Source organism: Neolamprologus brichardi, chromosome 11 (genome assembly GCF_056152115.1).
Source record: "Neolamprologus brichardi isolate AB-2024 chromosome 11, ASM5615211v1, whole genome shotgun sequence".
Taxonomy (NCBI): domain Eukaryota; kingdom Metazoa; phylum Chordata; class Actinopteri; order Cichliformes; family Cichlidae; genus Neolamprologus; species Neolamprologus brichardi.
Genome location: NC_142114.1, coordinates 4,206,485 through 4,221,331, shown reverse-complemented (window position 1 = coordinate 4,221,331; position 14,847 = coordinate 4,206,485). Strand labels below are relative to the sequence as shown.

Genomic DNA, 14,847 nt, shown 5'->3' with positions numbered 1-14,847 from the left:
CTAATGCTAAAGTTGAAGTTAGCACAAACCTGTAATCACATGAAGCTTCCTCAGTTTGCTGGAAAACGACAACAATAAACCATCCAGCGTGCAGACTGGCAGAATGTAACCTTTGTGGCTGATAATGGCACAGGGTAAACTCCCTCTATAACACCTTTTGGACACAGTTTCTGTCCTGTAACAGTCAAATAGTGATATGATGCATAAAACAGAAAGATCCCGAGTCATTTCTTTGCAGTAGCAGCATTACACTTTCTCCTCTCTGTTTGTACTTAATGCACAGCATGTATCCAGAGCCAATGTACCAGTGTTTTAAATGAAGTTTTAGAAATGCACTCACCGGCCACTGCATTAGTTACGCACAGGTTGCTAGTGCTGGCTAGGACCTCCTTTCGCTTCCAGAATTGGCTTCATTCTTTGTGTCATAGATTCAACAAAGTGCTGGAAACATTCCTCTGAGATTTTGGTTCATAATGACGCAGTGGCTGCAGACATCTATGATGTGAATATCCCATTCTAGTACATCTCAACGGTGCTCTACTGGGTTAAGATCTGGTGACTGTGGTGGCCTGTGAACTTATGTTATGGAGAAATCAGTTTGAGATGATTTGAGCTTTGTGATGTCTTAATCTGAGGAAGCAGCCATCAGAAGATGGGTACACTGTGGTCATAAAGGGATGGGCATGGTCAACAGCAATTCTCAGGTCGGATGTGGTTTTTAAACATTGCTCAGTTGGTACGACAAACATTACTGTGCACCACAACCAGCAGCCTGAACCTGTGATACACGGCAGGATGGATGTCTGCTTTTATGCTGGGTACGCCAAATTTTGACCTAGCTGTCTGAATATTGCATCAAAAATAGAGGCTCGTCAGTTCAGGCAATTTTTTTTTCATTATTCTGTTATTTAATTTGGTGAACGAGAGTGAATTGTAGCTTCAGTTTCCTGTTCTTAGCTGATACGAGTGGCAATCGATGTGGGCTTCCGCTTCCATCCTGGTGCTCAGTTTGAACTTCATAACCTCTGTTGACATTACATTAATTAAGAGTCTTAATCAGGTATACCTAATAAAGTGGCGGTAACTGTGATGGTCTGAAAAGTGGATACACGTATGTCAAAAAGACAAAATAAGTTCGAATTTATTGTAATAATTTCATTTTCTGAATATTAAACACAAAAAGTTGCCTTTTTGTTATATTCGCAGAGTTAACTAACTAAAAATGTTTGTGCTATTCTATTTGGTTTACTTTTTTGTTCAATAAAAAAAGTAAAGTAGACATCCTAGCATTTAAACATTGTTTCCTGTGTGGCTGGGCATACTCTGTGAGTAATTGCTTGCAGCGCTTAGCCACTAGAAGCTTAGCTGTAAAGCGTTCACAACATCTTGTGCGCTGTCACATTAGAGGGATTGAATGTTGGAGTGCTCTGCTGCCAGTGAAGCTCGCAGGCTGCAGGAGCAGGTGAAATATGTGTGGAGAGGAGGAGAGCGTGGACAGAGGGCAGTGTAGACCTGCTGAGGGCTGCAGAGTCAAAAGGGGGAGGGATGGTGTAGAGAAATGTAGACAAACAAATGTCGTAAGTGGTTGGAGAGTGGAATGTGTGTTTTCAGTGGCTAATCACTAATCTTGGTAAAACCGTGTGTGTGTGTGTGTGAGAGACAGGTTTGTGTGTTCATATGAATTGTTTATTAAAGTCACCGGGTCCTTTTTAGCATTCTGTCCAATCAGCTCACCTACTTTCCACTGCATCAAGTCTCATTTACAATGTTTATATCTATCTTTCTTCCTGCTTCTCTTCCGTGTGCCCCCCCCGCCCCCCCCTGCCTTACACCACGCACACCTCTGCAAAAACACCAACATCCCCCTCCCCTCCATGGTTGTGCCTGTTAGCAATCCGAGCAGCTTTTTCGCAGCGTGGTCGCAGCAGCTTAAACCTAAAACACAGCAGAGGAGAAACACTTGGCTCACAGACGCGCACTCTCACTTTTTGCTGACACTCACATGCAGTCACTTTGATTTCATATTTCCTATGCATTTCGCTCTCTCGCTCTCTGAGACGCGCACACACACATATGGGAACTCTAATACACCCTTTTTGGCTTACACTCAGTCTGATCTTCATGCTTTTCGGTGCGCTCATTTTGACTCCTTAAAGATTTTGCTGGATGAGCAGTCTGCGCGTGCGTGTGTTTGGGTGTATCTGTGTATGTGTGAGAGGTTGGAAGTTATGTTGTAACTGCTCTCGCTTCTCTTCCGCCGCCACAGAAGAAAGACTAAGCAACACGCCGCTGCCTGACTTCGAAATGGATTTACAGCATCAAACCTGCTCTTGCTAAATATTTTTCCTTTTTTTTAGTCCTGCTTCCATCCTGCTCTTCTTTTCTTCATTCACTTATGTCCCGCTCTAGCGTCAGATACCTGCTCTGACCTGGTTAACTCCTGCTGGCTCTGAGCATTGTGGGAAAGCTTTGGAGGACGTGAGGCTCAGCTTCTCCCTGAGGTTTCTCTGCTTCTCTTTCATCATTCCGCTCGCATTATTTCTTCTCTTTTTTCCCCATCTCAAAACGCTCTTTTCCACTCATCTTTAATTCTAACTGTATCTCATTTTTCTAATTTTTATTTCTTTCAGCTTTATGTCTTTGCTCTTTCTTTATCCCCCTTGCTTCAGTCACTCTTATTTTCCTCTCCCTCACTAGGCTCATTTTCTGTGCCCTACATTTTTGTGTCTTTTTCACTGATGCCTGTTTCTCTGGTCTCCTTGCTGTGATCTGCGTTGCCATCCCCTCTGGACAGCATTGTGGATTTACAGAACAGAACTGCTACCTTCCTTTGGAAAATGATCGCTTGATGTGATTTGATGGAGTCCTACGTATCCAGTGAGGGCTGTCACTTTTATTTTGTATCCTGGAAATTTGACGTGTAATGCCAAACCCCGGTGGCTGAAGATTTATGGCTGCAGGAAAGAAACCTTTGAGTTTATTATCAAGGAGTGATATATTGGATCACTAACTCCCTACCGATGACCTGAATTTGATATTTTGTGGGAATTTATTGGCCTACAAGATGGCCTAATAGGGAAGGAAATCATCAGTCATGTGTATCTTTTTCTGGAAGCTTCCACTGAACTGTCCTTGAGCAAATTACTGAATTATCTCTACCCTCTGAGGCTCAGTCTCCTTGGGGTGAAAGAGCTTCCTGACAGAGGATCGTTACATATTACGTTGCAAAATTTTCTGTGTGAAAGGACATGGCAAGAGTCAGAGCGGCTGATTACTAAGACCAGGAATCCAAGTTGATGACTCCTGAATTGGAGTAATGTTTCAAAAAGCTGTGGAGAAATGAGTTGCAGTCTTGTGATTGGAGCTTGGATTTTTTCACCAAATATTAGACATGAAATATTTATAAATTAGATTATTATGCACAAGAAGCCCTGATGGACCTCTGTGTCAGTATTATTTAAAAGTTATTGGATCTTCTCTATCAGCTGCACTTGTAGTCTAATGTAGTGACTGCTGCAGCATAGACAGCAAGCCAGCCAGTGTTTTCTCTCTTTCATGTGTCGTCAGTACAAAAGATATTTGACACTCTTTATTTCCTCCTATTAGATTATTTCCTTTACTGGCATTACTTTCAATTCTGGGATGCTAATTGATTTTTTTTTTTACTACGATTTTTTTTTTTTTTTACAATCAATAAGCTTTTTACCAAAAAGACTCCAGTCACCAGCACAACAAATTCCCACTGTTTTTCACATCTTATTGATTTTTTTTTTTTAAACAGGTGTCTTCAGATTTATCTACCTGGAATTTTTTTTAAATTGTTGCATAAAGCCCAATGAGGAACTGCCCCTAGTCATAGGCTCTATGCTGTTTTTAGGGCCCAGTAGTTTTGTCTGGGCCCCGTGGCCACACCTGGAATTGCTCCCCCTACAGTACAAATGGAGAGCAGCGGCTGCATCCCTCTCTGCTGGACCAAGGGGGGGTGCATTTATGCACAGCACCCCTTACCAAGTAGGTATTAAGAAGCATCAGTAGAGAAATTGGAGATGTATACTGTGCATTGTCTAGTTAGTACTTTCTGCTGTTTATTTCACTTAATTCTCGCTCTTTATGAATATAATATTAAATCCATAATAATTGATGATGCAGTATCAACTATTCATGAATGCAGTGCACTGTTCTTTCATTAGGTGCATATATGGTAAATGCCAGTGGATATAGGTATCCTGAACAAGATGAATTGTACTTTTCATCACGCTGAGCTTTGGGTGTTTTCACAGTATGCTACAGGCATAATGATCTGTACTGTTTCTGTTTGCTGTCAGAATTTGTTACACGTCAGATCCATTTGCAACAATGGCTGAACTTAACTTAGTTAGTTGCCGACGCTGTCTAATGAGAGTGTATGTCACTCCATGTTTACAGCACTTGAGTCAAACCTCGGTTGCTGTATTTGTAATTGCAAAGCTACAGCTGGAGCTACAGCCACCCGGGTGGCTGTAGCTCAGGTGGCAGAGCAGGTCAGCCACTAACCAGAAGGTCGGTGGTTCGATCCCAGGCTGCTCCAGTCTGCATGCCAAATATCCTTGGGCAAGATACTAACCCCGTGTTGCTCTCCGATGCATCCATCGGAGTGTGAATGTGTATGAATGGTAGACTACTTAGCACTTAGGTCAGAAAAAAGTGCTTGTGTGAATGGGTGTGATTGGGTGAATGAATTAGTTGTATAAAGCGCTTTGAGTGCTCAGACAGAGTAGAAAAGCGCTATATAAGAACAAGTCCATTTACCATTTACCATTTGCAAGACACAACAAGTTGCTCCTGAGTGCGAGTGTTAGATAGAAACAGATTTAAAAACGTGCTTATGTGAATGAGACATGTTGTATAAAGTGCTTTTAGTGTTAAAGTAGTATATATGGTTGCTTTTTTGTCAGTATTAAACTGTTGAAATATTTGCAACTAATGTTTAGCCTTCACACGTCTGCTCCTGAGTCTAATATAGATTATGCGTATCCTTGGAAGTAGCGAGAGAAATACGTGGAGAGGGGGGAAGCAGAGGAAAATGAAGATGAGAGAAAGATGAGAGGGAGGAAGGAGGAGAGGTGGTTCAATAGGACAGGAGGATCAAATGGACTTGTGAAGGCAGTGGCTAAAAGGTCTGTAAGTATGAGAGAAGGGGGAAGGGATGTGTTTAAGAGGATGAGAAGAAAAGATGAAGAGTGGAAAGAAGCTTTTGGGAGTTTTGATACATGAGAAATGGAAGTAAACGGAAAAAATTATGACATTTTCAGAAAGATAGGCTTGATGTGAGAGATGTGAACAACTGAGGAGGAAGAAAAGAGAAAGGCAATGGTACAGAGATGGCGATGGCAAGCCACTGCTGCCAAGCCTCTGCTTCCCCAGGGTTGTGCTAACCCCAGTAACCCAGATACCCGTTAGAAAAGGAGATAAACCGTCCTCCAGCTGCTGCTGCTGTGGGACTGAGCTCAACTCCAGCCTTCTGTGGTTCAACAGGCTTACTGTCAGTCAGTGGAGCCCCACTGAGAGCGCGGGCGGTGGGTCTGGAAGCTGCCCGCACCCCTCCTGGCTGTCTACTTGGCCTAGTTGATTTGATTCATGTCTTCACGCTTGTGTGTGTGTGTGTGGGAGGGCTTGCATGTGGGAATTTAGTGCAATTGCACTGAGCAGAGATTGGTGGCAATGAGAGATGATGTCATTTACCTTATGTTGTGTAGGGCACCTATTTTAAAATGGTTATTAATTTACATTTAGAGCCATACGTGTTATAAAGTGCCCTAATTGTCACTGAGTGAGTGTGTATGTATATATGTGTGTGTGTGTGTGTGTGTGCTAATATAATTATTGTAACAATACATTATAGTATTTTTTTCCAACCTATCGTGCATTATATACGTCTTCTCATACTAAATTTCCTACTTAGATGTGATGTAAGAGTATGAGGATCATAAAGTATGTGTGCACTGAAATGAAGGTATGCTTACTTCTCTAACAGGATTTAGCAAAGCTGTATGTAGTATTTAGGTTATCGGTGCATGTAGGTGATTTTTGCTCCTGTGTTTTATGTGTTACGATGCTCGAACACTTAATATCTAATCTGACTACCGACTGACCGAGTGAAAGCAGCAGACCGCAGACTTTGGTTTGTGATTCTGTAGCTAAAATGCTGCAGTTGCTTACATGTAAAAATAATTCGCAGTCAAAATAATGCCCCCAATACATTTTTTAACATGTCCCTCTGAGACAAGGCATGAAAGCTGGAGCTAGTGCTGTTAAAACAACTGAAGACATGCTGGGCTGCTGCATCTGCAACTCTTTCTGCGCTCACAGTCTGTACAGGGGTTTGCACTAAGAGTGTTTTTAGTGTATATTTACCACAACTAAAAATACAAAAGACATTGCTTTGCTCGCCCAGTTACACAATATTCAACCAAAGGGGAAAGAAAAAACCCAGCAAACCATTCTAACGTAATTTCAGTCAGTGAACATGCACAGTAAACTAAACTGAGAACATTCATATGCCAAAAGCATTTCATGAGCAATGTCAGCAAATGGTTTGTCATACCTGTACTTTAAAGTGCTGGGTTGATACTTTACAAGGAATGGTTCAGAAAGCCTGGAATTTTGAAGCATAAAGCAGAGCTGATTTGCATAAATCTCCTTATGAAACTTGAAATTTCAGCTGCTGTCAGAGTAACAGTGGAGGGATTATAAAGGTTCTTTTCTGCAAAACCTCACTAATATATTTGTTATGTGCAACGAAATGTTTTACCTTTAACTTATCTCATCAAATAAATTCAGCAGTTATTGAAAAGAAGGTGGTATTATTAATAGGATTATTGAGGATTGTGACAGGCCCTGTAATAATCCTAATACCAGAAGTAAAATTATAATTGGATGATGACAGTAAGAGGGGCATTTATAATCTAATCTACTAATCTACTTTACTCGTGCCTTGAGGATTTGTTGGTTGACCATTTCACACTGACCTATATGTATTACAAGGACACAATGAGCATTTTCGCTATTCAGAATATAACCTCGTACAGCATGATGTAATCTAGGTAGCATATCAGTTTTGGGACTTCTTTGGTCACTGAAAGGTTGATTTTAATACCACCAATATGGAAAAGATGTGTGCAAAAGAAAATACAGCAATCTTCTGAGCGAACAGAGGTTATCCTTGAGCAAATAAGCCCCTATCATTGAAAAACGATTTTTAAAAAACACAAATTTTAACACAAAAAAGCCAATTTCCTTTAGCTGTGGTAAACCCTGGATTTCACAGTGAGGGAAGAATAAATGTTTCTATCCAGCTGCAGGTCAAACAGGTTAAAAGTGCTGAAACGACTTGTATCTCCATCATTCAGTCTCCATAAGTCTTCGGTTCTTATCGATAGGAAATAATCTGCCTGTGATCCAGCATCTGGTAGATGTTAATGATACAGATCACTTTCACATTTTGTCAAAGATTACACTTTAAATACTGGAAATGAGCTGTGAAGTAATTTTGATTCGCACCACTTGTGCCTAATTTGTTGCCACGTGATAGCCAGAATTCACAGTCAGCTGAAAGCAGTCCTTGCAGTGGTGATGACTCGACAAAACCCTGCGGGGATGTCCAGGAAGTGAGAGTGTGACACAGGAAGCATCGGGGGGTGGAGGTGTCATGCACAAAAATACAGTCGAACGAGAAACAAATCAGCAACTAATAAAAAAGGATATTGGGTGAAAGAAGAGTGAGAGACAATAACTTGTTTACATTTGTTTATTAGACAAGCCAGCATTTTCATTGTAGCCTGGTTTATTACTGTCTGCCTCCTTTTGATAGTAAAGTTTATTATTATGCTCATATTGTCATTTTGAATTTGGAAACAGGAAATCTGCATTGTGATATTCTGTGATTTATCATTTATCAGGGCAGCTATTGTTAACTTTGGATAAATCTATAGTTAAAATCCTTGATCACAGCAGGTAAACATCTTTTTTCTAATGTTTGTCATTAGAAATGGGACTTAAGGAAAAATTATGGTTACTGTCAGGATCGTGATCGTGTAGAATGAGCTGTCAATGCTGAGATATTGAAACTCAAATTGGTGCACCGCTACTTGAGAAAGCTTCTGTAAAATGAGCCAAAGCCATTTTTAGGTGGCACCAGTTTTTCCAGAACAGTTTAATTATCCTCATACAGCTTTTAGTTTTTAAGAAACACCACAATGGAGACAGCAGCGTAGCATAGACTCCATCCATGCTACGCTGCAGGTGGGACTGAATGACCAAGCCACTTGCAGTCAGTCAGTCTAAAAGCTGTCCGCCTGGTTGATTTAGCAGTTGTCCTCTATAGCTGCCTAATTTCCCCCTGGTTGAGATTTTTTTAGTAGAAATGTTTATGTGAAGAACTGTGACTTCATTAGCTCCAACTCTAAATCCAAATTCCAAAGTTTCCTTTTCATTTAATGTGTGCAGTGCTTTCTTCTTTCATATGATAACCGACTTCGTTTTAAATCAGAATACCACTTGATTTGAGTACCGGGTCCTTACTGTGTTGCTGTCTTCTTTTCAGAATATGATGGCCAGTTAGCCCTAGCAGGAGCATCCGAGTCAGGCATGGCGTCGTCTTCCTACTTGGAACCCAACATCAACCACCCATCTGCGGGTGGTTGCGGGGTTAAATCCCGGTCTGGAATCCCCGGTGTACCCAGCACCAGTGGCTCTGCTGGAGGTCTAGAGAGACCCCCGGGCTCCATGGACCGCGTTCTTAAGATCTTCCATTACTTTGAGACAAACAGCGAACCATGTACATGGGCCAGCAATATCAGGCACGGAGATGCTACAGACGTCAGGGTAACGTGCACACGTTTCTTACCTGCATAGTTCGGTATTGTTGTTATTTCCCTGATTTTCGCTTTTCTTTTTCTTCATCCAACCGTTTGTTTCCACAGGGTGTAATCCAGAAGATAGCAGAGATCCACAAACTGCGCTGTGTTGCCTCTTTAGGTCTCCGTCTGACCCACTTGCGCTCAGACGCTCTCCATTGGTTACACCCTGATTTGGGTGTGTCTCATGTGAGGGAGAAATATGAAAAACAGCACCCGCAAGAAGAGTGGAGGTAAAACTATGAGATTCTGTGTTTTGTGCTCAGCTCCCACTGCTCATTGTGACTATTCTAACTTTTTTTTGTTTTTAACAAATACTATAGAGTAAAATTTAAATATACATAAGCAAGAGCCAGACCATTTTATTAATTTTATTTATTTTTGGCCTTTATTCAATAGAGACAGTGTAGATAGACAGGAAAGCAGGGAGGGAGAGAGAGGGCAAGGCAAAGGGCAACAGGTCGGACTCAAACCCAGGCCTACTGCTTTGCAGCCACACAGCATATGGTCACCTGCCCACCCTAACCCATCTAACAGTGCTTTTCTTCAGTCATCTTTCCATGAACACCACTGGTTGAAATGGAGCTTCAAACCATGACAGAGCTTTAAACATGTTACACTGGTTGGCTGTAAACAGTCACTGTTATACCTCTCTCCTCATCTCCTCTGTACATACTGACAACAAATTTGGATTCATCACTTCAGATGATAATTGCCGCTGATTTTCAGTTGAGATGTGTCAAGTCTTTAGTTTCTTAAGGAAATGCTTTCAGATATTGTTCATTTGCTTCTTTTGGCATTCACTTTTCCCGTTTCCTCAAATTTTTTAAAGGGCAAACTGCACACCGTGCTAAGATGTTCAGAGTTTGTTAACAACGTAACTGCTTGAATCCCCTCCAGTTTCTATTCAGCAGCTCTGCAGTGTGATGACAAATTTCTAAGTTAACCCAAGCATATTTCTTTCTGCATAATGTTTATTATTTATCTATTCATATTGTACAGCCTGTACAGTGACTCCAATATACCTGTGATTGACCAGTACTGGCCAGTAGGATATATTGATCAATGGATACCTAAAGTAGCACCAGTACCCACTTGTGGTTGAAAGTATCTCTGTTGTTTAAGCTTGTCTATAAATATGCATAGGTTTAATAAGTAGCTACCTTCCTTCTTTAATGTTGTGATAATGCCAGAAACCAAAGTAAAATGACACCACCTCGTCTCTGACGGGAGTTATTGCAATAAACAGCTGCAACTGACTGCTGCAAACACATGGGCTCCAATAAATCACTTGATGGTTTCAATAAACCAGGCACTGCACCTTAAAATCGCTATTTAAACTACTTATACAAGCAGTAAAATAGGAAAAATTTAACTTAAATTGGGCTGTTAAAGGTGAATTCGTTGCATGCAGTGAGGATATGTTTTTGGCACTCGTGGTTTCCTAGTATTATATTAAAATGAATAAAGTCTTATTCTTCTTATTTATTTGATGCACCTGCCTAACATTTTGGTCTGTGTTGCTGCTTATTTGAGGGCATCTCTGTCCAATTATAGCCTGGATTCAAACTATGCTGGTGCTGGGTGGATGATGTAGATATTGTTACTAACTCTCCTTAAGACTCAGTCCTTTGTCCTGCTGTGATGTGTTACACCCACTCATTAAATGTAAATGAATTCAACAAGAACGAGTTGTTCACACTGCTGACATACAGCAGAGGAGCTCCGCCAGTTGTTGCAGTTCTGCCTTGGAGGGCGGCAGAGCTGCAAGCCCACAGGAGTTTCTGCTGCCGAGCTATTGTTAGAACAGCAGCAGTGGCCCAGGGGATGAACCGACTATCTCACTCCTTTCTCACTCCCTGTGCGATTTATCCCATTCTCTCTCTTACATTCAGTCACTGTTCACTCTCATCCTTCACATCGTTCCCCTCTTTTCTATTAAACACACCATTTTATCTCCTCTGTCATATTCCCTTTTTGTTATAGAACAATCATGTTTTATTCATTCAGTCCTCAGCCTTGATTTTCTTTGCTACCTAACCACAGTCCTGTAACATCAGAGCAGTTTGGAGCTCATTACTCTCCTGACCCACTTCTCTCCCCTGTAGTCACTGCAATATGTCACTCATTAGATAATATATCACTATAAACAATTATGGCCCATCTGGGTGCTTCTGTGACATAGCTATTGGCAAGTGTAACTGCAGGAAGCTCATTATTCTTTATGGTCATACGAGTCCACGAGACATAATGTAGTGAGTACAGAAGGCTACATATTTCAAATTTGAGACTCACGCACATGTTGGCAAACAGCCGTCCTGTTGAAGTGATGGAGACTGAGAAAAGCAAGCAAGCTACCAGATGCATCAGTGCTGCTTTGTCACTGACTTATACTTTAATCTCTCCATCTTCACAGAAAGCAGAATTTCTAATTCAAAAAGCTCTATCATCAGGCAGTACTCAAGTTCATTTTGATGGGATGAAACATAATGCAACATAATGCATTTTTTTTTTTTAGATATTTCTGCATTATCCCTGAAAAAATTTTCAGATTCTTTGAAAGCCCATTGATGAATATAACAGTTGTAATTAACTTCACCGTAAGGTACATTAGAAAACATTGGTGTTTATCAGTTAGTCAAACCACAGCAGTTTTCAAGTCAACACATATTAGTCAATTAGAGACAAACCCTTGTTAAACTGCTAGCCTCAATCTGTCACAGTAGATGTCATGTGACATGTTAAGTTCCTCATTTTTAAAATTTTTAACTGTATGCTTTGAAATCAGTGTGTCTTTTTAATCAAGTAATATCGCTTTAATGATCCCTTTTTTTAAGTGTGTGTGTGTGTGTGTGTGTGTGTGTGAGAGAGAGAGAGGGAGGGAGCTTATTCCTTCTGTTTTTAGTCTTCAGGCAACTATTGAGCTTGGATACTGCACATTTTTGATTATGAGTTTGTGCATGTGTGCAGGTTTATTTGTGCGTGTGTGTGTATTTGGTTATTTGGTAACATTGTTGCTGTCTTTCTCAGGTATGAGTTGCGGATACGGTACTTTCCTAAAGGTTATCTCAGCCATTTTTCTGAAGACAAACCTTCTCTCAACTACCTCTATCACCAGGTGAGGCCACACAACAGGATACTGAATGAAAGAAAACTAGTCTGGTTTTCTTAAGTGACTTCTGTCATTTATTGTCTTCTATATGATTGCCTCATTTCTGCTATGTCCAAATGAGGCAGACATGCCTTTAAATCATTTAAAAAGATGCCCGTCGTATCTAATACGTATGCTGTTATTAGACATTTCCAGTCCTCATTATATTTATTAAAAATCTGCTGCCACACCATGTGTCCTTTCAGGTAAAGAGTGATTACATGCAACACATAGCTGACCAGGTGGATCAAGATGTTGCACTGAAACTGGGCTGTTTGGAGATAAGGTGAGAACGCGCTCATCAGACACACACACACAGATTACAGGTGTTTTGGTATTTGATACACTTCAAACCACAATGAACTTGAGTGTGTCACGTGTGTTTGCTAAATCTGTCTAAATCCCACATATAGAAGTTGTCCTGAATACTTGAGGCTAGTTGTTGATCCTGTTCATATGTTAATCTTTTCTGTGAATTATACAGGCGGTTCTTCAGAGAGATGCCAGGCAACGCCCTGGATAAGAAATCAAACTACGAGCTACTAGAGTAAGATTGTGTTATGTCATGTCATGCTGTCTTGAGTGTATGCTTCCAAAAAATCTTTTATTTTGAGGTAAATTAGTCCAAAGAAAAATGTTGTGGCACTATTCTTTCATTTCAGGAAAGATGTTGGTTTGAGAAGGTTTTTCCCCAAAAGCCTCCTTGACTCCCTTAAGGTGAGATTAAACTAACATAATAATCTAAACCCACTTAGTGACTAACTGTCAACCCACTTTCTGGTAACAATGGTGTCAAAGCACAAATTGCATCTGACTCCTGCTTTGTGTATCGGCTGAGTTAGAGCTGACAGGCTGTTTGGCTGACTGGCAGGGAAACAAACCCGATGACTGAAAGGACATTTGGCTAAATGTCTGATCAGTCAGATTGTCTGGAATTAAGTTAAACTTCCTGTTGTCACTCACAGTGGGGCCTGTCAGTTGTGTGCTGTGCTTTTCTTGGCTTGTTCTCAGCTGTTTCCCAGAAAGCCCTTACTCTTTTAAGTGTTTTGTCCTTCCCCTTTTCTCTCTCTCTCTCAGCCGAAGGCTCTTCGTAAGCAGATCCAGCAGACCTTTAAGCAGTTTGCTAACCTCAATGATGAACAGAGCATCCACAAGTTCTTTGAGATACTTTCTCCCATCTACCGCTTCGACAAGGAGTGCTTCAAATGCGCTTTAGGGGTAGGACTCTCGGTACATTGAGATAATGTTACATGTAAAGATCAATAATGACATGTTTTTAATGTATTAGCCATACACTGAAATATAACCAAAGTCATGAGGTGGGAGGCTGGAGCTTCTTTATCATGCACAGGGTAGTGTTCGCTTTCACACTTACTTATTTCAGGTTTTGTAGAGTCAGTATTTCTCCTTATTACTTTAACTTCAAACCTAACTCTGTTATAAATGCCATTAGACATCAAAAACAGAGGAGTATATTAGAGCTTTTGTAAAATTTGTGTAAGTACATGATGTGATGAAATATGAGCTATGTGTCAAAATTTACATTTCTGCACTGTGTCTCTCCTCCCCCTCCAGTCTAGCTGGGTAATATCAGTAGAGTTAGCTATCGGACCAGAGGAAGGAATCAGCTACCTCACAGATAAGGGCTCAACGGTGAGTGTACACACAGACCACAGAAAGTTAGCATTACTTCTGTATTTTTCCTGCCTCTTTAGAAGGCTTCCAGCACTTCTGTGTACTGCTGTATGCCTTAGGTGTAAGGTCACAGTTACAGTTCACCATACTGCCCTCTACTGGTTTGCCTCTTTTCTTTCTTTTTTTCTCATCTCCTCACTTGTCCAAGTTAGAATAGGTCGGAAAAGACAGTTAGATTGGAAAAAGCTGGGAAACAGCATGCAGATCACAGTTGGATTAGGAAAACAGAACAGTTTTCAGCAATGGGTTAAGTATCTCGCTCAAGGGCATGATTATGGTAGCCGGGGAATTGATCCACCAACCTTCCAGTTGGTAGATGACTTGCTCTACCTCTAGCTGTAATAACATTACTAACTGTTATTGGCAGTAAGTAAAAATATAGGCAGGCATTTTTAAAAAAGCACCAATCTGAGACCAAAAATGAAGATTTAACTTTAATATGTTTTTTAAATAAATCATAAATGATCAACTTCACATTTTAAGCAAAAAGTTTATTTACACTTTTTTTGCTTTAATGACTTGATGCTTTGTGGCTAATGTGATTGATTGATTGGTAATTTATTTCAACATGTGAACAATATACAAGTACATTTAGAAAAGAAAATAAGAAAGAAAAAAAATACTATACAAATTACATACAAAAAAAAAAACGTTCTGATTGATTTACATGTTGAAAGGGAGTGGGAAGAAGTAAACACTCAAGTGGACTCAAGTTCGTCCAATTCTGTTATTTTAAGAAGTTCTCGTCTCTCCCAGAACCCCTTAAATTATTAATGGGGTTGAGGTCACATGCTGAAAATGTCTGTTTGTTTTTAAACCAGAAGGTTTAGCATATCTCTGAGGAATGGAGTGCCGCTTCTCCCTGTTCACAGGGTGGTCAGTAAAACACCCTCAAAGTTGAATTTTGACACTCTGTGGTGTTCTTCTCTATATTTTTGTTTGCTTTAGCACCAATGTTTTTATATTTAGCTAAAACTAAACTAAAACTAAAACTAGCATTTTAGTTAACAAAGATAAAAACAACAATAAACTTTTCAAAAACAACCTAATATGTTTTTGTTAGTGGGAAAACTGAAATAAAATAAAAATATAGAAACAATAGCCTTA

General features: G+C 40.3%; 1 protein-coding gene across 5 annotated transcripts in view; it reads left to right on the top strand.

Moving 5' to 3' along the window:
* LOC102777661 (focal adhesion kinase 1-like) overlaps nt 1-14,847 on the top strand; it is a 75,575-nt gene that overhangs the window by 11,803 nt on the left and 48,925 nt on the right. For 3 of the 5 annotated variants that reach the window (XM_087848005.1, XM_087848007.1, XM_087848003.1), the window contains exons 1-9: nt 3,718-4,011; nt 8,582-8,862; nt 8,961-9,127; nt 11,925-12,012; nt 12,252-12,331; nt 12,530-12,592; nt 12,708-12,762; nt 13,123-13,263; nt 13,621-13,698. In XM_087848005.1, coding sequence (XP_087704131.1) covers nt 3,939-4,011; nt 8,582-8,862; nt 8,961-9,127; nt 11,925-12,012; nt 12,252-12,331; nt 12,530-12,592; nt 12,708-12,762; nt 13,123-13,263; nt 13,621-13,698 — 1,026 coding nt within the window. In that variant the 5' untranslated portion in view covers nt 3,718-3,938. Of the gene's footprint in view, nt 1-3,717; nt 4,012-8,581; nt 8,863-8,960; nt 9,128-11,924; nt 12,013-12,251; nt 12,332-12,529; nt 12,593-12,707; nt 12,763-13,122; nt 13,264-13,620; nt 13,699-14,847 lie in introns of those variants that run through there. The other 2 variants (XM_087848006.1, XM_087848004.1) reach the window with 1 other exon arrangement.